The following is a 24,578-nucleotide window of genomic DNA, read 5'->3' on the forward strand; positions in this document are numbered from 1 at the left end:
TTTTTTGCTCTTTTTTGTATCCTCAGCATTTAGCACAGTAATGGCACATTATAGATAAGCAATAAATGTTTATAGACTAAGTAAAAAAAATTCTTTACATCTACCATTTCTTGTAACACTGTAATTATATCCCATTAAATTCATATAGTTAGTACAACTTTGTTAGTCCTAATTGATACTACCTCTTACCATTATTACCATCTCTGTAAATTTTAGCAAGCACATCCTCTCCCTATAAAAATGGAATAATACTTACAATATCTAATATCATATAATAATTAAGACCCAAAAAAGTTAATGACTGCCAAAATTGGGATTAGAACCCAGGTTTTCGGATTCTCAAATGTGGCATTCTTGCCAGGGTATCATGTTGCCTTCCTAAATTGTTATGGTAAATATTGCCTATTTATGCAATTTAGATTAGTGCAATTTAACATAAAATTGCTTCCAGCTCCCCTTCCTAGTCTGAAAAATTTTTCTTATATATTTCTTTTAATTACAAAATGAGTCAAGTATTTTCTCTATAATATCAAATGGCTCTTCTCAAAGCTGCTCAAACCTCAACTCAGCTTCTTCCCTAGACTGTGCCTAGGAGATCTTTGGGACCAAATTTTTCTCTTTCATGGACACTAGTCCATATAAAATGTCCAAGAACAGCAATTCTACCTTCCCTAACTCAGTCTCTTATACTTCTACCTTCAGTTTCTCTGATAAATTTTTATTAGTGTCCTTTATCATTAATTCCCAGATTGCTCCCCCTCCCCTTCCCTGGCACCTCTGGGGCTTCTCATATCTTGTCCTCTGTCACCTCTCAACAAGCTATCTCTTCTAGCCACATGCTTTCTGAACTCTTCTTTTATCTAAACATAAATTGTAGCTTGTCTAAAACCCATAGACATTTTTGTTACTATAACTCAAGGAGATGGGGGTAAGGGCAGGTGGATGACATTTTCAGACCACATGAATTTTGTGAAAGAGAGATTCTGGCTATGCAAAAAAAGACTGTACAGTGAGCCACCCATATGCATAGGTAGAGAAAAGCAGATTATGTGGAATGAAAATACTGTTGTCTGTCTGGCTTTTTTTTTTGATAATATATGTATAACCCAATGAAATTGCTTGTCAACTCTGGGAGGGAGGAGGAAAGAGGGAAAGGAGACAAGAAGAATCATGTAACCATGGGGGTTGGGGGGTGGGAATCAAATCAAATAAAAAAAATTAATGCTTCCCTTTGTATCAAAAATATTTATCTGAAAAGTCACATGTTGTGTGTTTGTAGAAACTGAATCTTATTTTGAAGGCACAATGAGAAAATGGATTGAAAGCAGGCCTCAGAGTCTGGAAGAACTGAGTTCAAGTCTTGCCTCTGATACATATTAATTTTATGACCCCAGGCAAATCACTTAACCCCTTGGCACCAGACAGTTCTCTAAAATAATAAGTCAAAAATGAACTCCCATATTGGAAGTTTATGAACTGATAAAATCACGGGTCTTTTCTCACAAAAGGGGATATTCACAAGTTAGGACCCCTTTATTTAATCCCTTTGTGAAGTAAATCTTCATTTTCGATATATCTGAGGACTCCATTCCAGCTAGAATATTCTGTGATTCTCAATAAATGTTTTCATGTATTTATTTACTTAAAGGAGTTTTGGAATATACAGTGCATTTCAGAGTGAGACAAGCAGAACTTGGGGAACAGTTCTCACCATGATGCCATAAAGAAAACAACTTTAAAAGACTTGTTGTTCAGTCATTTTTCATTTATGTCTGACTCTTTGTGACTCCATTTGGGGTTTTTGTGGCAAAGATACTAAAATTGTTTGCCATTTCCTTCTCCAGCTTATTTAAACTAAAGGAAACAAAAGTAAGTGACTTATTCAGGGTCACACAGCTGGTAAGTGTCTGAGGCCACATTTGAACCTAGATCTTCCTGACTCCAAGCCTGGCACCACCTAGCTGCCCAAAAAGACTTTAGAAATTCAATTAATATAGTCATAAACCATGTGTACAGAAGATTGAAAATGAACCTCACCATCAATTCCTGCCTGAGAGGTGGTGGATTATCAATGAGATACTCTCAATGAAATTTGTTTTAATATACTATATGTGTTTGTTGTGAGGGTTTTTGTTTTGAATCATTGTTCAGTGGAGGAGCAATACAGACTGGGGGAAAGAAAGATAATAAATGCTTTATGAATCCAATTTTATTTTCAGTTCTGAATGATCTCCCTTCCTTTTCCCTACTCTATTCATTGAAAAGGCAGGGTTTTTTTTTTAAGGATTTTATTTTATTTTATTTTTATTTTCATTTTTTAAAAACCCTTACCTTCTTTCTGTCTTGGAGCCAATATTGGCTCCAAGGCAGAAGAGTGGTAAGGGCTAGGCAATAGGGGTCAAGTGACTTGTCCAGGGTCACACAGCTGGGAAGTGTCTGAGGCCAGATTTGAACCTAGGACCTTCCATCTCTAGGCCTGACTCTCAATCCACTGAGCTACCCAGCTGCCCCCTTTTAAAGGATTTTAAAAGGAACTTTAAGTCTCAGTTTTCTCATCTTAAGATGGGTATGATGATGTCTAAATTGCCTATTTAGGAGGATTATAGTAAAGATTAAGCAGATAGTTTTGGAAAGCAAATGAAATTATACTAGAAATGTCATTAAACTGTTCAAATATTTTAACATGGTAATCTCCTGATTAGGCATGTTTTCCAAAGAAGTCAAAGATAGAAAGTCTCATATATGCCCAAATAGTAAATGGCATCATTTTTTGGTAGTAGCAAACAACAACAACAACAACAACAAAACCTGGAAACAAATCAGATAGCTATAGGTTGGGGAATAATTAAACAGTCTATGGCATTATTGCACCGCAAGAGAGAATACAATGAATTCAAAGACATGTAGAAAGGCTTTTATGAACTGATGCCAAGGGAAGGAAATGGAACCAATAGAACAATGTACATAATGATAATAATAATGTAGACTAAAATAACACTAAAAGACAGCAGAACTAAAAGTCAGTGATCAATCTTGCCTAGCCCAAGGTGGCAGAAGATAAACATACTCCTCTCTTTTATTTGTGACAAGACAGAATGTTTTATATACAATATGATGTATATTTCATTGGGAAGTGACTGTTGGGTAAAAACAAAAGGTATCAATCAAAAATTAAAATAAAAACTGGGTGAAAATTTGTCAAGCTTGTCTGTGTTTAGGTATTTAATAACTACAAAATTTCACGAGTCCTTTTTTAAGGATTAATCTTGTTTTGCTCTAATTTAAGTCTTTTGTTCAGTATTAAGGAAAACTAGAAAGTAGTTGGTCTCCATCTTCTAATTTTGGGGTTCTTAACCTGAGATCTGTGAACTAGAAAAGATCTTGGAAGCTAGACAGTGCAATATCCTCAATTTAATGAATGAGAAAACTGATGTGCAGACTCAAATTCATGACTCTAATTCCAGCCTTCTCTCCACCATAACATACTGTCTCTTGAAGACCATAATGGAATTATGTCTCAGCCTTTCTCTTCTTCAGGGTGAATAATTAGCACTTCACAAAAGAATGTTCCCTGGACCTGTAGGGGCCCACCTTAGATCATGGCAGAGCCTTTAAGGTCACAATATACAGACAACTTGAAAAGGATAATAACATAAAATAAAAAGGTAATTGAGAGGTAGCTAGAGGGATGTTATTATAGTGGCAGGGAGTCTTTGAGCAAGGAAAATTGGAAAATTACTGACATGACATGGAAAACCTTGGGTCAAGGACATTCTATTTTGAGAAGATATTTCCCCAAATCCATTCTACAACCAGAAAGGATGACAAGCCCCGAGAAAATTGATGCAGTCTTTCAAAAACAGGAATAGAGTTGGTAGTTGCCTCCCTTATATGATTCAAAAGCTCTACCAGTTTGGAGAACCTTTTCTGAGTTCAAGTGCCCAGAGGGCAAATTCAAGTTGTCTGTGAGCCTCCCTACCCCCATTACTAGAGAGAGTTGAAGGAAAAAGGACTGGCTTTGGGTGGCTGGACAGAGGGATGGGGCATGCAAAAAATGTACTCGGGTGCTGGGAAGAGGGAGAACAGAGCAGCTCCCTGAATGTGTGTTGTTTTCACCAACACTGTTCTATAGCAACCCTTCTCCCACCCCCAAATGGAGATATTATAAGATTTAGAAATAGAAAGGGACATTAGAAAATACCTAATACCATGGGATGGTTTTATAAATGGGAAAGCTGAGACTCTAAGAAGTTAAATAATATTCTTTTTTTTTTTTAAACCCTTACCTTCCATCTTGGAGTCAATACTGTGTATTGGCACCAAAACAGAAGAGTGGTAAGGGCTAGGCAATGGGGGTCAAGTAACTTGCCCAGGGTCACACAGCTGGGAAAGTGTCTGAGGCCAGATTTGAACCTAGGACCTCCCGTAAATAATATTCTTAAGATGATACAGATTTGGAGGCAGCTGGGTGGCCCAGTAGATTGAGAACCAGGCCCAGAGACGGGAGAATATTATTTACGGGAGGTCCTAGGTTCAAATCTGGCCTCAGACACTTTCCCAGCTGTGTGACCCTGGGCAAGTCACTTGACCCCCATTGCCTAGCCCTTACCACTCTTCTGCCTTGGAACCAATACCTAGTATTAATTCTAAGACAGAAGGTAAGGGTTTATTTAAAAAAAAAAATGACACAGATTTTAAGTAGTAGTTGTGGGTATATATCCCCTAGTCCCAAATTCAATATTCTTTCCTCTACAATAGTCTACCTCCATCTCCTCCGTGAATGTCATGGTATTGGATATTCCTACCAAGTTTTTCCTTTGTCTCAGGGTAGAACAGAAAACCATTATCTTGAAGAATGCCTTGTTAAAACACATGTGACTTATCATTAAAAAGCAAGAGGAAAATGAATAGAGATAAATTCCACAAGCATGGCTGAGAGGAAAATTCTCAAACAACCAAGAGATAAAGGTCACAAAAGTTAAAATAGATAGCTTCAATTATATGTTATTAAAAAGCATTGCATAAACAAAATAAGGATGGCTAGGATAAGAAGGGACACTGCTCATTGTGGGAAAAGATAATGGCATCAAATATCTCAGATAGGGATGTAAAAGCCCAGCTCTATGAAGAATTAGAAATGGGAAGCAGGGAGAATTCCAACTCCTTTGCCTCAAACAGTAAGTCAAGAGGAATGAGTGAAGGGATAGCCAGTACTGGAAAGGGTGGCCAAGGAGGCTTTATCATCAAAAAAAGTCAGGTTTCGGTGATGGCTAGAAGATGCAAGGAATGCAAGAGATAAAGATTTAGGATGTCACACATATTCTCTTCGCTGATGCTTGCCTCTACTTTGGTGCAGGTCTTCATTATTTCATCACCTGGGCTACTGGAAGAGTCAGCATATTGGTCTCTCTGACATAACCTTTCCCCTAAATACCATTCTAAACACCATTTGGTTGCTAAAATGATCTTCCTATATGTCTAACCATGTTACATCACCCCCCCCAAACTTGCATCCCACCCCATTCAATAAACTCTAGTGTCTTCCTATCACCTAAGAAATCCTTTGAAATTCAAAGCCTAACCTTTCCCATATACACATATTTTCTTTCTTCTTGTACTTTACATTCCCCATGTACTTTGTGAAACAGAGACATGTCTTGCTGTTCCTTGCACAAGAAACTCTATCTCTTGATTCTGGGTATTTTCACTAGCTGTTTCCTATACTGGAATTCTCTCCCTCCCTACTTGCAATAGCTCCTAACTTCCCTTGATTCCTTTAAGTCTCAGCTAAAATCCTACTTTCTACAAGAAACTTTTCTTGATCTCTCTTAATTTTAATACCTTTCTTCTGTTTATTATTTCCAATTTATGCTATCTATAGCTTGTTTTTATGTTGTCTTCTCCATTCAATTTGAGCACTTTGAAGCCAAGGATTCTCTTTTGCCTTTCTTTGTATCTCCAGAGTTTGGCAAAGTACTGTAACTGTGAAAATGTGATTTCTAAGACTGTGAATGCCAAAAAATGTAAAGGTTTTGGCCAAATTGTAAAGATAATTTTTAGTGTCTTGATTTAAATAAAAAATGAGTGGTCGCCATGGGAAAATTCCCAAATATGAAAAATACTCGAGTCAGCTGGGTTTTATGGAGATTTTAATGAATATAAATGAAGGAATTAAGGGAAGGAGAAAGAGAGAGAGAGAGAGAGAGAGAGAGAGAGAGAGAGAGAGAGAGAGAGAGAGAGAGAGAGAGAGAGAGAGAGAGAGAGAGAGAGAGAGAGAGAGAGAGAGAGAGAGAGAGAATAGTAGAAAGGGCCTAGAATGGCCTAGGCCTAAGCCTAAGGGAGAGCGAGTCAGTCTTTATCACTCACCACAAGATCGTCTTCAAGCTGGGTTCTTCCACCCCAAACTGAAATTAGCCTCCAAACTGAATTCACATTTTCACTGAATTCAATTGCCCTGAACTTGTCCCTTTGTTTCCTTTTAAAGAGATTTTTTTCTTATGTTACCTCCCCTAAATTTTCACATCTACCAATCACAGTAGACGCTTCTTCCCAGAACTGACCATTCTTAGTTCTCATTTTCTTTGGTTCTCACCTACTCTGGTTAGAAAAAAAAAAACCTCTGAGTATTTCACACCTCTTGTTAAGATTGCCTTTTGTAAGTTGCTTGACTTTTTAGTGACTAATTTAGCCTTTATAGGTACTTAGCACCCTTTTGTATTAGATCTAAAAATAGACCTCTCTTAAGGTTCTAGCTTTACTATGACTATGAGTTAGGGACTTTTCATTGTTAAATCAGGAGTTTGCAACTTTATCTTCCCCTAAGGCACAGTCTGAGTAGGGTGGAGTAATTTTAAAAGTTCTCACTACATTCCTGACCAAATATATAGTATATAGTATAGTGGTAGTCTCTCGGTGACTGAGAATGACTATTGTCTTTGTGCATTATCATCTATTGATGTACCCTTGCACAAAGATACTTGTGCATGAAGGAGATTTAAGTGGAAAAGTCGATGCACAGAGACAGTCCCACTCTCTCGGCGTTGGAAGCCTTGGTCCATTGGCACGAAAAGTCGTTACACCTGGAGACTTCCTCAGCTGCATTGGATGGCCATGTTGTCTTTTGTACTCCAACATGCCCTAAGCACTCCACAGTGCTTTGCTGCGTCACCCTCTCAGCTGTTGAACCTTCTTATTGGTTTCTTCCATCTGTTTGGCCGAAGCAGTCTTCACATGCTGGGTGAGCAAAGTACCTGACCAAGTTCCTCCATTGTTACAATAGGGGAATAGCTTAACCAAATCTTCTAAGGTATAGTCTGAGCAGTTTTAAGATTCACAGTACCTGGTACATAATAGGCACTAAATAACCGACTAATAACTTGGAAATTCTGCTACTAGGCATGTATCCTATAAAAGCCAAAAACAAAAGGAAAGGTCCCACATATACCAAAAAATTCATAGCAAATCTTTGTGGTAGCAAAGAAATGGAAGCAAAGTAAGTGGCCATTAACTGGGAAACAGCTGAACAAATTTTGGTACATTTAATGTAGCCAAATATTATTCAGTCATAATAAACAATGATTATCTATTTTTTAATTAATTAATTTATTTTAAAATATTTTTCCATTGTTACATGATTTATGCTCTCTCCCGCTCTTCTTCCTTCCCCGCTCCTGGAGCTGGCAAGCAATTCCACATGTACTATCACTTGACACCTATGTCCATATTATTCATTTTTGTTATAATCTTTTAAAACCAAAATCCCAAATCATATACCCATATAAACAAGTGATAAATCGTATTTCTTCTTCTATGATAAATAATGATTACAAATAATTCAGAGAAGCATACAGAGATATATATGAACTGATGCAGGAAAATAATTTGTACAACAAAGATCTAGACTATTAAGGGAAATGATAAAAAGAAGCAGAATCAAAAATGAAATAGCACTTTCAGACTTCAAATTATATTATAAAGCAGCAAACCAACCATCAAAATAATCTAGTATAAGTTTAAAAATAGAGAGAGATTAATGGAATAGATTATCAAGGGACAATCAAAAACAGGATAATTCAATAACCTAGTATTTGAGAAAATATAAACTACTAGGAAGAAATAACTTTGATAAAAATTTCTGGGAGAACTGGAAAGCAGTGTGGCATAAGTTAGATTTAGACCAACATCTCACATTATACTCCATAATACATTCTAAATGGATATGTTAAAACTCTGAGGTACCACCTCACACCTAGTAGATTAGCTAAAATGACAGCAAAGGAAAGTATTAAATGTTGGAGGGGGTGTGGCAAAAATTGGGACATTAATGCATTGCTGGTGGAGTTGTGAATTGATCCAACCATTCTGGAGGGCAATTTGGAACTATGCCCAAAGGGTACTAAAAGACTATCTTTCTTTTGATCCAGCCGTACAACTGCTAGGTTTATACCCAAAAAAGATAGTAAGGAAAAAGACATAAAAAATATTTATAGCCACTCTCTTTGTGGTGGCAAAAAATTGGAAAATGAGGGGATACCCTTCAATTAGGGAATGGCTGAACAAATTGTGATATTTGATGGTGATGGAATACTATTGTGCTCAAGAACTGGAACAACCTCCAGGAATTGATGCAGAGTGAAAGGAGCAGAACCAGGAGAACACGGTATACAGAGACTGATACATTGTGGTACAATCGAAGGTGATGGACTTCTCTACTAGCAGCAATGCAATGATCCAGGACAATTCTGAGGACTTATGAGAAAGAACACTCCACATTCAGAGAAAGAATTGTGGGAGTAGAAACACAGAAGAAAAACAATTGCTTGATCACATGGGTTGATGGGGATATGATTGAGGATGTAGACTTTAAATGAGCACTCTATTGCAAATATTAATAATATGGAAATAGGTCTTGATCAATGATAATGTAAAACCCAGTGGAATTGCTCATTGGCTATAGGAAGGGGAAGGGAGGAGGGGAGAGAAAGAGCATGAATCATGTAACCATGGAAAAATATTCTAAATTAATTAATTATATAATTTTTTTTAAGATTAGCTGCCAAAAAAATAAATAAAAAATAAATGGATATGTTAAGAAACATCCAAATTGTAGTTAGACCCTCCATGAAATGTATAATAACTTTGTGCCCTTATGCACCCTGGGGAGATAATCTTGAAATGTATAGATGTCATATATGGGATGATTCAATGGGGAGACTAACATGTTAATCTCCCAAAGAATCAGAGGGAAGATTATATGAATTTAATATAAATTGCACCCCCTTATTCTGTTTGAAAACACACTTTGGTCAGTATCAAGTCAACCTTTCAACTTGGCCCATACTATGGGAGGATGCCAGAGGTCTGCATAGTTACTGGCATGCTGGAGTCCTGGCATATACAAGGGGACATCCCTACACAAAGGGTAGCATGGCAAAAATTTAGGACTCAAGTTTAGGACTCAAATTTTAGGACAACTAGACTGAAGCTAAGCCCATCCAAACAGAGAGTCCTGGAAGGAGAGGCAAAAATTGGCTTTATAAGAGAGGGGACACGGGAAGTGTTCTCTCTTACTGGACATTTGTCACTCTCTCTTCCTTCTCTGGAATGTTTAATACTTGGCATATACTGGCTTAGTGTGAAACTTGGTCACTTGTGGACAAGCTGCTTGGGATGGGCATGTGGATGTAGTGTCTGTAAAGAGACTAGGAATTAGGGTAGCCTGGTGATCATGTGATCTTTCTCTCTCTCTCTCTAACCTTAAGTAATAAATAACTATAAATTAATATACAGTCTCCAGAGACTTTTAATTATAACAATATTAAAGATAATACTATAAAAAATTAGAAGAGAAACAGTTCTTATATATCTCATAGCTTTATAAGTAGGGAATTACATGAAACTGAAAAGCTTCTATACAGATAGCATTAAAGCAACTAGGATATGAAGGAAAGTAGTCAAATGGGAAAAAGTTTTTCTCTCTAATTTTTATTTTAAAATAAAAACCTTTTTTAAAACCTATTTAAAAAAAAAACCTTTAAAGGTTTGGCATTCAAGATATATGAATGATTAGTAAATATAAGACTAATGCCATTCCCCAAAAGATCAAAGGATATGAACAAACAGTTCTCAAAATAATCACAAACCACATGAAAGAATGTTCTACATGACTAACAATAAGAGAAATGCAAATAAAAACAACCCTCTAGGTTAACGTCACACCCTGGAAATTGGAAAAAGCTGACCAAAAATTGCCATAGTCAATGTTGGACATACTGGGCACACTAATACATTATTGGTAGAACTGTGAAATGGTACAGTTTTGGAAAGCAATTTGGAATTATGTAAATAAAATTACTATAATGTTCAGACTCTTTGAATCAAAGACTCTCCCTTACTGGACTTATACTCCCAAGAAAGCCATTGATAAGAAGAATGTCCCAAAATATACAAATAGTTAGAGCCACACTTTTTGTGATAACAAAGAATTGAAAACAAAATAAGTACCCATCCCTGAGGAATGGATAAACTAACTGTGGTATGTGAGTGTAATATAATGTTACTGTGCTCTAAGAAATTATACAGCATGAAAATATCAGCATAGGCAAGAAAACAAAAAAGCAATATATACAATTACAATAATACAAATAGAAAGAACAAACACACACCAAAAAATCAAAAGTAAACAACAAAATTATAAAGATCAAGCATGATTCAAGTAAAGAGATAGGAGAGACTCCACCAACCCACACCTCTGTGAAGGTGGGAGATCCCCAAGGGTTATACATGTTTTGGGACTTTTTCAATGAATTAATCAGTTGTGTTGACTTTTTTTCCCTCTTTTAAAAAGTTTTGTTTATTATATGAGATGGCTCTCTGGGTGGGACAGGAATATAGGTACTTGGGGTAACATAAGACATCAATTAAAAAAACTTCTAAAAAAGAAAGGGAATAAAAACAAATGTATTAATTAAAAAATAAAATACATGCAAATCTTACTAAGGAAAAGGTGGCGGGTGGAGGGTTTTTCTATTAACATAATAGCACAGATTAGCTGGTCAGACAAATAAGCTGTCCTATGGGAGAGATTAAAGCAGGGTTTTGAGAGTATGAAATACAGAGTAGGTTTCAGTTGGGTTAGGAAGAGGTATGGCAGGAAAGTCCAATAGTCATAGGAATTGTGAATTAGACTACCTGACTGGAGGATGAATGTAGAGGGAAGTTTTAGGATAATTTGTCAGAGGGTAGGTGAGGGAAAAAAAAGGGGGTCTTCTAGTCATTGTGACCTTCTAAATTTTGTCTCTAAGGAAAAGATTTTTCAGATTTATGTACACTGCAATCTATCTGCTGTGTTTATTCTTTCCCCAACCATTATCTGCCAGCTCAGCATTCTGCCTGTTGCCTAATCTAGCTCAAATCCTGGGTTAGCCTTCATCATATTCATCTTGGAGCCACTGATCTGAATTTAAATCAAGGGACTAGAACTTAGAACTGAAAGACACTTTAGAAATCATTTAGTTCTAACTTAAAATCACACATGTAAAAAAGTAATAAATTCAAAATTCAAACTATATATTCTCTGATTCAAATTTAGCACTTTTCCCTCTATACATGTCATCTTGTACATCCAAGTAAAAGATAGGAAAAGGGCCCCTCAGTCCAGGCATACTTGCAATGATAAAGTTACTCCAGCTGCCTTTATGCCTATTAATGTATGATAAAAAAAATTAATTAATTTTTAAATAACTTATCATACAGATAACAGAGACCTTGATTTGGCATCAAAGATCTTGAGTCACAATCCTGACTCTCATACACTGTGCTATATCTCTAGATATGTCCTGCCCACCTGTGGCCTCCTAACACCTGGAAATTCTCAGGAAGCCCTAACTAACTGAAGATCTGATTTGACTTTCTGTGTCCACTGTCTTTACCCCCAGGACTTCTCCAGAAGCTCAGTATCAATCCTAAATCCAGTCCACCTATCTGTCCTCTAAGGTATCTTCTGATGTATCAGCTTAGGACACAGGACTTCTACAAAGGTCATTCCCAAATTAGATAAATTGATACACTGAATTTCCAGTTTCTCCCTCCTGCTCAGAATCCCTCAAAGTGGTCTTTCACCTACACCTGAATACTGCAAGTCAGGCATCCTGGGATTTACAAGAATCAAAAATCAATATTACCATCTACCACCATAAGAGCAAGGAAGGGCCCTGAAGAGTCTAACTATTCTCCAGGTACTAATAATTGGCCCAATTCATTCCTCGATGGTTAGCATACTCCAACTTATCATACTCTCCCCACTGCAGTGATTCTGAATCCATAGCTGTAATTATACAAACCCCATTGTCCACTTCCTCCTCATTAACCTCAATCCTATCCCCTTATTTCTCCCAATGGCCCATTCCAGAACAGAGAACTCCTTAAATAGTAGAATTGGCCAAATGGAAAAACAAGTACAAAAGCTCACTGAAAGAAATGATTCCTTTGAATTGGGCAAGTGGAAGTTAATGACTTCATGAGACTTCAAGAAATAATAAAATAGGGGGCAGCTGGGTAGCTCAGTGGACTGAGAGCCAGGCCTAGAGATGGGAGGTCCTAGGTTCAAATCTGGCCTCAGACACTTCCCAGCTGTGTGACCCTGGGCAAGTCACTTGACCCCCATTGCCTAGCCCTTACCACTCTTCTGCCTTGGAGCCAATACACAGTATTGATTCCAAGACAGAAGGTAAGGGTTTAAAAAAATATAAATAAATAATAAAATAAAGTCAAAAGAATGAAAAAGTAGAATAAAATGTGAAATAGCACATCAGAAAAACTGACCTAAAAAATAGATTGAAGAGAGCTAATTTAAGAAGTATTAGACTACCTGAAAGCCATAATAAAAGGAGCCTAGACATTATATGTCAAGGAATTATTAAGGAAAACTGCCCTAATATCTTAGATCCAGAAGGTAAAGTAGAAGTTGATAGACTCCACCTACTACTAAAAGAGATTCCAAAATGAAAACTCTCAGGAATATTATAGTCAAATTCCAGAGCTCCCAGGTCAAAGTGAAAATACTTCAAGTAGTTAGAAAGGAACCATTCATATTTCACTGAGTTGTAGTCAGGATCACATAAGATATAGCAGCTACCTCATTAAATAAGTGGAGGGTTTGGAATATGATGTTCTTGAAGGCAAAGGAGTTAGGATTACAACCAATTATAATCTACCCAGAAAAACTAAATAGCTATTTAATGAACTAAAGGATTTTCAAGCATTCCTGATTAAAAAGAACTGAAAAGAAAATGTGACATTCAAACAGTAGACTCAAGAAAAGGTAAACATGAAATAAAAGTCCTAAGGGGATCAATAAAATTTAACTGTCTATATTCCTATACGGGAAGATGATACATTTAACTCTTAAGAACTTTATTATTATTATTAGGACAATTAAAAGGAATTTACATAGACAAAGTTATGGGTGTGAGTTGATTATGTTGGAGATGAGAAAAGGATAAATGAATGAGTGAGAATGAAGGATACACTAGGAGAAGGGGGAAAAGAGGAGTAGAATGGGGAAATTTTTCTTACATAAAAGGCGCACAAGGAAGAGCAATATTTCAATTTCACTCTCATCTGAATTGGTTCAAAGGGAGAAGATAGATATATATACCCATACACAAACTCAGTTGTACAGAAGAATGTAACTTACCCATTAGGGAAATAGGAAGAGAATGGGATATGAGAAGAAAGACAGAGATAATAAAAGGAAGGAATAAAAAGGATAAAAACAAGATTAAAGGAGACAATTGTTAGAAGCAAAATAGACTTTTGAGGAAGGGCAGGATGAAAAGAGAGTCAGAGAGAGAGAAACAGAGGAAAATTAGATGTAAGGAAATACATAGTAAACATAACTATGAATATATATGCAATGAGCTTACCCAAAAGCCAATAGCAGATTAGATTAGAAACGAGAATTAAACAATATGTTGCTTACAAGAGGTACTTTTAAAACAGAAAGACACACACAGAGTTAAAATAAAGGGCAAAAAGAGAATCTAATATGTTTCAGCTAAACTAAAAAGAGACAGGCCTGGCAATCATGATCTCATACAAAGCAAAAGCAAAACAGACAGATAATCAGGGAAACTACATTATGCTAGAAGAATTTCATAGAAAATTTAAAAATACCAAAAAATTTTATAGCGAGTTTTCCCAATGAAGGCCTCAGTTCTCAAATATATACTCAGTGTAGAACTGAGTCAAATTTATAAAAATAAGAATCATTCTCTAGTGGATGAGCAAACAAAGAATATAAACAGGTAGTTTTCAGAAGAAACCAAAACTATTTACAGTCATATGAAAAATGTTCTAAATCACTATTGATTAAAGAAAGGCAAATTAAAATAACTCTGAGATGCCACCTCACACCTATGAGAAATGACAAATGCTAGAGAGGATGAGGGGAAAATAAGTAATGAACTGCTGGTGGAGTAGCCAACTGGTCCAACCATTCCAGAGAATAATTTGAAACTATTCCCAAAGGGTTACAAAATTGTGCATACCTTCTGACCTAACTATCACTTATTAGGTCTGTATTCAAAAGAGATCAAAGAAAAAGAAAAAAGGACCCATATGTACAAAAACATTTATAGCAACTCTTTTTGTAGTTGCAAAAAGCTGGAAATTAAGGAGATGTTCATCAATTGGGGAAAGGATAAACAAGTTGATGTTTGTGGTTGTAATGGAGTACTATTGTGCTATGTGAAATGATGAGGGGGTGATTTGAGGAAAAAAAAGACAAGATCTATATGAACTGATATAAAATGAAATAAGAACCAGGAAATCATTGTGTATAGTAACTGCAATGTTGTAATGATGATTAACTGTGAAAAACTTGGTTAAAATTGATCAATATAATGATCCAAGATAATTCCAAAGGATTCATGATGAAAAAATGCTGTCTACCTCCAGAGAGAGAACTTATGAACTCTGAGAACAAATTTAAGTATAATTTTCTCACTTTCTTTACTTTTCTTGCTTTTGTATTTATTTTACTTTTTATTTTTTATTATTCCAAATTTTACAAAACCAAATAAGCATTTCCATATTCAAAGAAAAAAAGAATATACAAATGAACTCACAAATCTTCTAGGTGTTTATTTTTCTTCATCTCTACATAATAAATCCCATCCACAACTATCCCAACCCCTCCTTACTCTCCTCACATCACAGAAGATATCAGAACAGAGACCAAGAACATATAAATCAAGTCTTTCATGCTTTACTTATGTTCATTTTCCAGAAGTAACATTCACAGTTTATTCTTCCATCATTAATTCTATGGTTGTATATAATGTTCTCCAGATTCTATTCATTTCACTGTTCATTCTAACATGTAATTCTTTCCAAGTTTAAAAAAATAGAATCAGTCTGCTCATTGTTTCTTATGGCATGGTAATATTCCATCACAATCATATACCACAACTTGTTCAACCATTCTCCAATTAATAGGCATCCCCTCATTTTCCAATTCTTTGCCACTACAAAGATAGCTCCTATAACATCCTGTAACATACAGGTTCCTTTCCTCTTTCTCTGATCTCCTTGGGAAACAGATTCAGCAATGGTATTGTTCGATATAAGGGTATACACAGTTTTATAACTGTCTGGATGGAACTCCAAATTGCTCTCCAAAATGGTTGAATCAGTTCACAGCTCTACCAACAGTGCATTAGTGTCTCCATTTTTCCACATTCCCTCCATTTGCCATTTTAGTCAATTTGATGGTTGTAACATGATATCTGAGAGTTGTTTTGGTTGGTATTTTTCTAGTCAGTAGGAATTTAGAGCACTTTTTCATATACCTATATATTGCTTTGATTTGTTTATCCAAAAATTATCTATTCATATCTTTTGTCCATTTATCAACTAGGGGGATGGCTCTTATTCTTATAAATTTGACAAAGTTCTCTACATATTTTAAGATACGAATTCTCTATCTGAGAGGGCTATAAAAAATTTCCCCAAATTTTCTACTTTCCTTCTAATTTTTGCAGTATTTGTTTTATTTGTGCAAAAACTTTTCAATTTAATGTATTCAAAATTATCCATTTTACATTTCACAATGCTTTCCATCTCTTATAGACTCATAAATTCCCCTTTTATCCATAAATCTGATAGGTAATATGTTTCCTATACTAAGTTACTTATATCATCTCCTTTTATCTTTAGATCATGTATCCATTTTGATCTTACCTTTGTGAATGGTTTAAGATACTGGTCTATACCTAGTTTCTGCAAAATTAGCTTCAAGTTATCTCAGCAATTTTTGCCAAATAGTATTCCTTATCTCCTAAACCTAGATCTATGATTTTGTCAAATATGAGACTATTATAATCTTTTTACTGTGGTTTCTTTTATGTCTCTTCTGTTCCATTGAGCTACCTTTTTGTTTCTTAACCAGTAGCAGATAGCTTTAATAATTACTGATTTATAGGACAACTTAAAATCTGGTTTTCCTATACCTCCTTCTTTTATATTTTTTTATTAATTCTTTTGATATTCTGGATCTCTTATTCTTCCAAATGAATTTTGTTATTATTTTTTCTAACTCAATAAAATACTTTTTTTGTAATTTAATTGTGATGGCATTGAATAAGTAGATTTGTTTATATAAGATTATCATTCTAATTATATTGGTTCTGCCCATTCACATACAATTAATATTTCTTCAGTTATTTAGATTTGACTTTATTTGTGTAAAAATTGTTTTATAATTATATCATGTAATACCTAGGTTTGTTCTGGCAGCTTTACTCCCAGGTATTTTATTCTACCTGTGATTATTTTAAATGGAGTATCTCTTTCTTTCTATCTCTTCTTATAGGACTTTGTCAGTAATATATAAAAATGCTGGTGAGTTATGTGGATTTATTTTATATACTTCTACTTTGCTAAAATTATTGATAGTTCCAACTAACTTTTTAGTTGAATTTCTAGAATGTTTCACATATATGATCATGTCACCTGCAAAAAGAGATGGTTTTGGTACCTCTGCCCATTCTGATCCCATCAATTTCGTTTCCTTCTCAATGCTTTTTAAAAAATATGGCTAGCCATTCCCCAGTTGACAAATGGGCAAGGGACGTGAATAGGCAATTTTCAGATAAAGAAATAAATAAGCACGTGAAAAAGTGTTCTAAATCTCCTATAATTAGAAAAATGCAAATCAAAAAACTCTGAGGTACCACCTCACACCTAGTAGATTATCTAAAATGACAGCAAAGGAAAGTATTAAATGTTGGAGGGGATATGGCAAAATTGGGACATTAATGCATTGCTGGTGGAGTTGTGAATTGATCCAACCATTCTGGAGGGCAATTTGGAACTATGCCCAAAGGGCACTAAAAGACTGTCTGCCTTTTGATCCAGCCACATCACTGCTAGGTTTACACCCCAAAGAGATAGTAAGGAAAAAGACATAAAAAATATTTATAGCCATGCTCTTTGTGATGGCAAAAAATTGGAAAATGAGGGGATGCCCTTCAATTAGGGAATGGCTGAACAAATTGTGATATCTGATGGTGATGGAATACTATTGTGCTCAAAGGAATAATGACCTGGAAGAATTCCATGTGAACTGGAACAACCTCCAGGAATTGATGCAGAGTGAAAGGAGCAGAACCAGGAGAACATGGTACAAAGAGACTGATACACTGTGGCACAATCAAACATAATGGACTTCTCTACTAGCAGCAATGCAATGATCCAGGACTATTCTGAGAGACTTATTCACATCCAGAGAAAGAACTGTGGGAATAGAAACACAGAAGAAAAACAATTGCTTGATCACAAGAGTCAATGGGGATATGATTGGAGATGTAGACTCTAAACAATCACCCTAGTGCAAATATCAATAATATGAAAATAGGTCTTGATCAATGACACATGTAAAACCCAATGGAATTGCACATCGGTGGGACTTTCGGGTAAACATGGCTGCAATCTAGACGCGAATCGCTTCCTCTCCCCAGCACCGAATGAAATAGACTACCTCAAAAGAGCATAAAAATCACCTTTGGAAGAACGGAGGGACTTTCCAGTATCCCACAGAAACGAAGGTATGTGGGGTTTGAACATTTCCACACTATAAGAAGGAGGAAAAGCTTGCACAAAAACGTGAACTGAGCCACCCTCCCCCCCCCCACACCTCCCCCACCAAACCAGAGTAAAGTATCAGAGTGCTCACTGGGACAGTGAGTGAGTGAGGAAAGTCTCTGTCTGGGGGGGCACACCAGGATCCTTGGGACCTAAAAACTGCTAGGAAATGACCTCTCAGAGTGGTTCTAGGGGGAATCCTGCGCTGAGCACAGGGGTGGTTGAGCTGAGCAAAGGGGAAGCTGCGTTGAACATAGGGGTGGTTGCGCTGAGCAAAGGGGCAGCTGCACTGAACACAGGGGCAGTTGTGTGGAACACAGGAGAGGCCAGGCTGATCACAGGGGCAGCCGTGCTGAACACAGGAGAGGCTTCACTAAGCAAAGGGGTGGTTGCGCACTGAACACAGGGACAGTTGTGTTGAGCACGGGGACCTGCGCTCTAAGAAACCTTGGAGGCTGGGAAGAACTAGTCTGAGGCAACCTAAAATCACAGAAAACCCGCCCATATCACCCAGGCCCCAGACCAAAAAGGAAAGGGGAATAAAACCACCAAAGGAATGGCTCACACTGCCCAAAATCAAACCTCCAAGAAGAAAGGGGAGGTGGGGAGTGACTATTGAAAACTTTTATGGCGGGAGTACCCAAGGAAAAGAAGAGAAAGAGGATGAAATCCAAACAAAATCAAAACATGCCTCCCAAAATGGAAATTATCCACAAGCTCTGGAAGAACTCAAATTGGAGCTTATCCAAAAGATAAAAACCTTCTGGAAAGAAAAATGGGAGAAAGAGATTAGCAGTCTGACAGACAAGACTTTACAATTTGGAGAAAGAGCTGGAAGCATCTAATAGAAGGGAATTGCACGTCGGCTACAGGAGGTGGGTGGGGGCAGGGGAGGGAAAGGACATGAATCTTGTAACCATGGAAAAATATTCTAAATTTTAAATTAATTAACTAAAATCTTCCAAATTAAAAAAAAAGATAAAAATATGGTTAGCATAGAAATGCATTTTCCATGATTTTACATATATAATTGATATCATATTGCTTGCCTTCTCAGTGGGTGTAGGAGGAAGTGAAGAAGAATTTAGAACTCAAAATTTAAGAAAAGGAATGTTCAAAATAAATAAATAATAAATTTGAAAAAAAAATTTATCAGAATTTTTAGCAGGCTATGACCCTAATATAAACTACATCAAATATATTTTTATGGGTAAAAAAAAAACAAACATACAAAAAACCTCCCCATTGTCAATCTTCTTGATATCCTCTCTGAGTTTTTGTCTGTTCTCTCTTGCTTCTCTTTCTACATGTCTGAAACCTCATTCTAACTCTACTTTGCTGGATCTTCATTTAGGTTATAAGCAATAACCGTAAGTTGATCTCTTGGTTTCCTTCAAGACTCAGGTCAAATGCTGTCTTCTTCAAGAGGCTTTTCCAAGATCCCTACCCTCACCCTGCCCCAATGCTAGAGTTTTCCCTCTGAGATTACCTCTGATCTACTTTGTATGTCCACAGTAGTTTGCATATTGTTTCCCCCATTAGAGTGCAGACTCCCTGAAAGCAGAGACTGTTTTTGCCTTTCTTCTCATCTCCAGCACTTAGAACAGTGCCAGGCTCACAGAAAATGTTCCATAAATACTTGGCTAGACTTGACTACTTACTGCTTAGGAAAGGTTACACCCTTGGGCAAGTAAATTCTTTATAACTGTATTTCTTTATCTGTAGGCATTGAACTAAAAAATAATAAAACTAATAATAGCTAGCTTTTATATAGTACCGACTACTACTAAGAATCACCTCCTGGATCACTTGCTTCACTCAATGAAACTATGAGCTTTGTCTTGCATGGTTACCCAAGGCAGAGAGGTTAAAATGGAGAGTTCTGGCAAAAGGTGATCAACTGGAGAAGTAAATGGCAAACCATTCCAGTATCTTTTCCAAGAAAACTCCACGGATAGTAGTAACTTGGTCAAACATCAGGAAATAGTGGAGAAAAGAAGGGCTTGGAGTGCTATGGTCCATGGGGTCATGAAGAGTCAAACATAACTGAATGACTGAACAACAACAACAACTAGTATTACTAGTACTACTACTACTAAATAATAGCTAACATTTATTAAGCACTATGTACTAGACACTGTGTTAAGGGCTTTATAATAATTATTTTATTTGGTCCTCACAACAACCCTAGGAGAAAGGTACTAATTATTACTCTCATTTTGTAGTCATAAGGAAACTGAGGCAGAGGTCACATGACTTGCTCAGAGTTAGATGTCTGAGGTCTTTCTGATTCTAGGAATAGAAAATCTTTAAGTCTCCTTCTAGTTCTAAATTCTATGAACTCCATCTCTTCAGTACTTGACATATTCCCTATTATCTAATTAAGGCACCTTTTGGCAGTTTTTCCAGACCAGACCACCATCCTAGCTTGACAAAAGCTTGAGGAAAAAGAAACAGGGTAGTTCCTTTGTTAATCTTAAGTAAATTATGTGCAAGTATTTTGTTTTTGTCAGATCTTGTGGAAATTGGTAGGTCTGGGAATTTACTTAACTAAACTAGTTAAACACCACTGAAATCTTCTTCTCACTGCATGTATGTGACCAAAGGTTCTTTAACTAAGAGCAACCCCCTCCTCATTACAGAAATGCAAATTAAAACAACTCTGTGGTATCACTTCACACCTATCAGAGTGTCCAATATGACAGTAAAGGAAAATAATAAATGTTGGAGGGGATATGGCAAAATTGGGACATTAATGCATTGCTGGTGGAATTGTGAACTGATCCAACCATTCTGGTGGGCAATTTGGAAGTATGCCCAAAGGGCTATTTAAAAAATGCATACTTTTTGATCCAGTAAGTAATACCAGTAGTAGGTCTATATCCCTAAGAGATTTTTTTTTAATGGGAAAGGTTCTGTTTGCACAAAAATATTTACAGCTACACTTTTTGCAGTGACAAAGAATTGGAAACTACAGGGATGTTCCTCAATTAGGAAACAGATGAACAAATTGTGACATATGATGGTGATGGAATGCTATTAAGCTATAAGGAATGATGAACAGGATGATGTCAGAAAGAGTTGGAAAGAGCTATCATGAACTGATATAGAGTGAAATAAGCAGAACTAGGAGAACATCATGCACAGGAACAATCAAATATAATTTTGCTAACAACAGCAATACAATGATCCAGGAAAATTCTAAGGAACTTATGAAAAAGAAATCTATCCTCTTCCATAGAAAGAACTATTAGAGTAGGAATGCAGATGAAAGCATATGATTTATCACTTATTTGTTTGGGTATATGATTTGGGGTTTTGGTTTTATAAGATTACTTGCTTACAAAAATGAATAATATGGAAATGCTTGAGTGATAATACATGCATAACCCAGATTGAACTGCTTGTCAGCTCCGGGAGGAGAGAGGGAAGAAAGGAGGGAGACAACATGAATCATATAACTTTAGAAAACTTATGTGGAAATGTGTTATCAAAACAAAATAATTTTTTTAAAGAGTAACTAAGTAGCATAGTGGACCTGGAAACAGGAAGACTGGAATTCGAATTTGACCTTAAATACTGTCTGTGTGACCCTGGGCAAATCAGTTAGCCTCTTAACTGTCTCAGTTTCATCATCTGCAAATGGGTATAATAAAAACTACCTCCTAAAATATTAGAAGAATTAAATGACATCATATTTGTAAAGTACTTTACAAACTTTTAAGCATCATATAAATCTAGTTTTGTTTTATTATTGTTATTGTTATCTCTGGCTGGTAAAGTGATAACAATTCTGAGGCCATCTCTCCCAAATCATGGAGGGATGGTTATCTCATATCAGTGGAGAAAGTAGGTAAAAAATAACAAAAAGTAAAAAGTCAACAAGATTCATTTGTCATATCTATTAATTCCTTGGTATTGTTTGACCCAGCAACTCTGTAGTCCTAGCTGAAGGCATACTCTCACTACCACCACCACTCTTACCCCAAACAAAGCATTTCTTCCTTACATAGGGAAGAAAAAAACAAATGGCTTCACACTCTGGCTATAAAGTATTCAGGTACAACAAAATCATAGCTCATCAAGTCAAGGCAAAATTTTGAAATTGCAAGAGCACTGGATTCAAGAAAACCAGGTGCTAATCTCTGTCCTGCAGCTAATTATTTCTGTGACCATAGATATCCTCTACAGAGTGAGTGGAGATGGTGATTTGATTATCTCTAAGATTCCCTTATTGCTTATGAATTTTATTTCTTTTTTCTTCTCAATATTGTGGAACTTGGAGGTTCCAAAAAGCTTTCTATTTGTAACTATTTGATATATCAAACATTTATTTAGCACTTACCAAGTTTTGAACCAAACCCAACATGATTTTTTGTTTTTGTTTTTACCAGAAAACCACATTCCATTCTCCTAGGGAGATGTGGTTGCTCATTTCAGACGTTTTCTGAAGTTGCCTAGCAATAATAGCCTTTGAAACCAGAATATTTCTCCAAGGGTCCTAATAATCATAAAGCTGCAATCTCTGGGGCTATCTGGGCTTCTCCCCTCAGGTTCTCATGTGCTTAAATCAACTCTTTCAGTCAAAGGAAAATTGGAATGAGGAATTTTTATGACCCAAAAAGAACTGAGATAACCCTTGCTTATCAAAATGTACAATCCAGTCAGTAGTTCTGAAGGATGCTCCCAGAGGATAACCAAGAACCCCTCCCTCCCCTCAAAAAGCTCCCATTCTTATCTATGAGATTCCCTTGCAGCAACCTAGAACAGCTCAAGTTCTTATCAGTCTAACTGATGCTCACCAACAGAAGATCTGAGTGATAAAAGGGCCAAGAATAAGTATTTTCACTTTTCCATATATTGGCAAGTATTTAAATATATATATATATATATATATATATATATATATATATATATATATATATATAGTGAGTATTTAGAAGTACACAGTGTGGGGGTTCTGTGGGCAGCCTCTCCTTTCTCCTAGAATAAGCATAAATCATAGACCATGATAACTAGAAAAGACTGTAAAACACCTAGTTCAACTCCCTCATTTTACAGAAAAAGAACCCAGGAAAGAAGATTCACTTCCCCGTGGCAGAACTAGAAGTCAAACCCAGTTCCTGATTCAGAACCATTTCTACCATCCAAAAGCTAGCTGGATTTACCTCTACTTATAGTGTACCAAGTAAAAAATTATGCTTAGCACAATGGACTCCACTCTGACCTCAGTTTTCTTAACAAAAGGGAGGTTTCCCTTGGTATTGGTAATTGTGGGTAGGGAGGTGGCCTGTTTTCTTGAAGGCTGCAACAGCAAAAGGGTAAACCTGGGAGAGGTTCTAATAAGCCAGAAAAGCTTTGGGTGTAGACTAGACAACATTCTGTGTGTCTGTCATAAAAAGCCTAGCCCAACCCAGCCCAGCTTAAGAAGCTGTAACAAAAGCACAAAGATAGCCATGAAGTGAAGAAGTATTTTTTGGCCAGACCAACTTAGAAGACCAGCTACTAAGATGAGGGGATCCCCAGAAGTGAGTCATTGCAGGGGAATACCTACCACACCAAAGAGATCGTGGATCTTCCCTTAAATTTCAAAGTAATATATATAAGTTCATATACCGATGTGTGTGTGTGTGTGTGTGTGTGTCTGTCTGTCTGTCTGTCTGTCTGTCTGTCTGTCTGTCTGTTGTGGCTTGCCTACCTTGCCTGCTGGATGAACTCAATAGCTTTCTCTGCAAATTTCTCTGCAAGATTCATGAGGTTCGCGGGCTGCTCTACGATGAGGAGGTTTTCATACAAAGGAAGGCCCACATCCAGGTAACAATTTTCCCCAGGGCTGCTGTGTAGAGAGACCAGAGACCTTTACTTTACACATTGTAGTAAGCAAAGTACTTCTGTAGCCTTATGAAAAAGAAGCATTTTCATTTACCCATGTAAATAAACACAAGATATTTAACAGCCAAGCCTAAAATGGTCCCCAACTTCCCATCCTCTACTCCCTCGGGAAGATGCATTTGCTCCTCCTAAGCAAGTGGATCAATTTTCCAGGCTGATGGGATAAATGCTTTCTTCTTCACTAGTTTGCTATTGTTGGTCCTGTCTTTTTGGATGAACAATCAATCACAGAATTATAGGATGTCAGAGCTGGCAGGGATCATGAAGACTATCTAGTCCCAGTTCATTTTTACATAGGAGTAAACTGAGTTCTAGATAAAGGAAATTATTTGTCCATGGTCCCAAGGTAAGAAAAGAAAGAAGGAAACAGTATTTATTAAGTGTATGGAGTGGCTAGGTAGCACAGAGGACAGAGACGGAATCAGGAGTTCCTGGGTTCAAAGCTGATCTCAGACATTTCCTAGCTGTGTGACTGTATGCAAGTCACTTAACCCTATTTGCCTACTCTTGTTCTTCTGTCTTAAGAGTTGTTATTAAGACAG

General features: G+C 36.5%; 1 protein-coding gene across 13 annotated transcripts in view; it reads right to left on the reverse strand.

The window, feature by feature from the left end:
- Positions 1 to 24,578, reverse strand: part of ARSG (arylsulfatase G) — a 215,623-nt gene that overhangs the window by 45,383 nt on the left and 145,662 nt on the right. For 12 of the 13 annotated variants that reach the window (XM_007482748.3, XM_007482752.3, XM_056817253.1 and 9 more), the window contains one exon: positions 23,843 to 23,980. In XM_007482748.3, the coding sequence (XP_007482810.2) occupies positions 23,843 to 23,980 (138 nt within the window). The remainder of the gene's footprint in view (positions 1 to 23,842; positions 23,981 to 24,578) is intronic. The other variant, XM_056817257.1, reaches the window with a different exon arrangement.

Source organism: Monodelphis domestica, chromosome 2 (assembly GCF_027887165.1).
Source record: "Monodelphis domestica isolate mMonDom1 chromosome 2, mMonDom1.pri, whole genome shotgun sequence".
NCBI lineage: Eukaryota > Metazoa > Chordata > Mammalia > Didelphimorphia > Didelphidae > Monodelphis > Monodelphis domestica.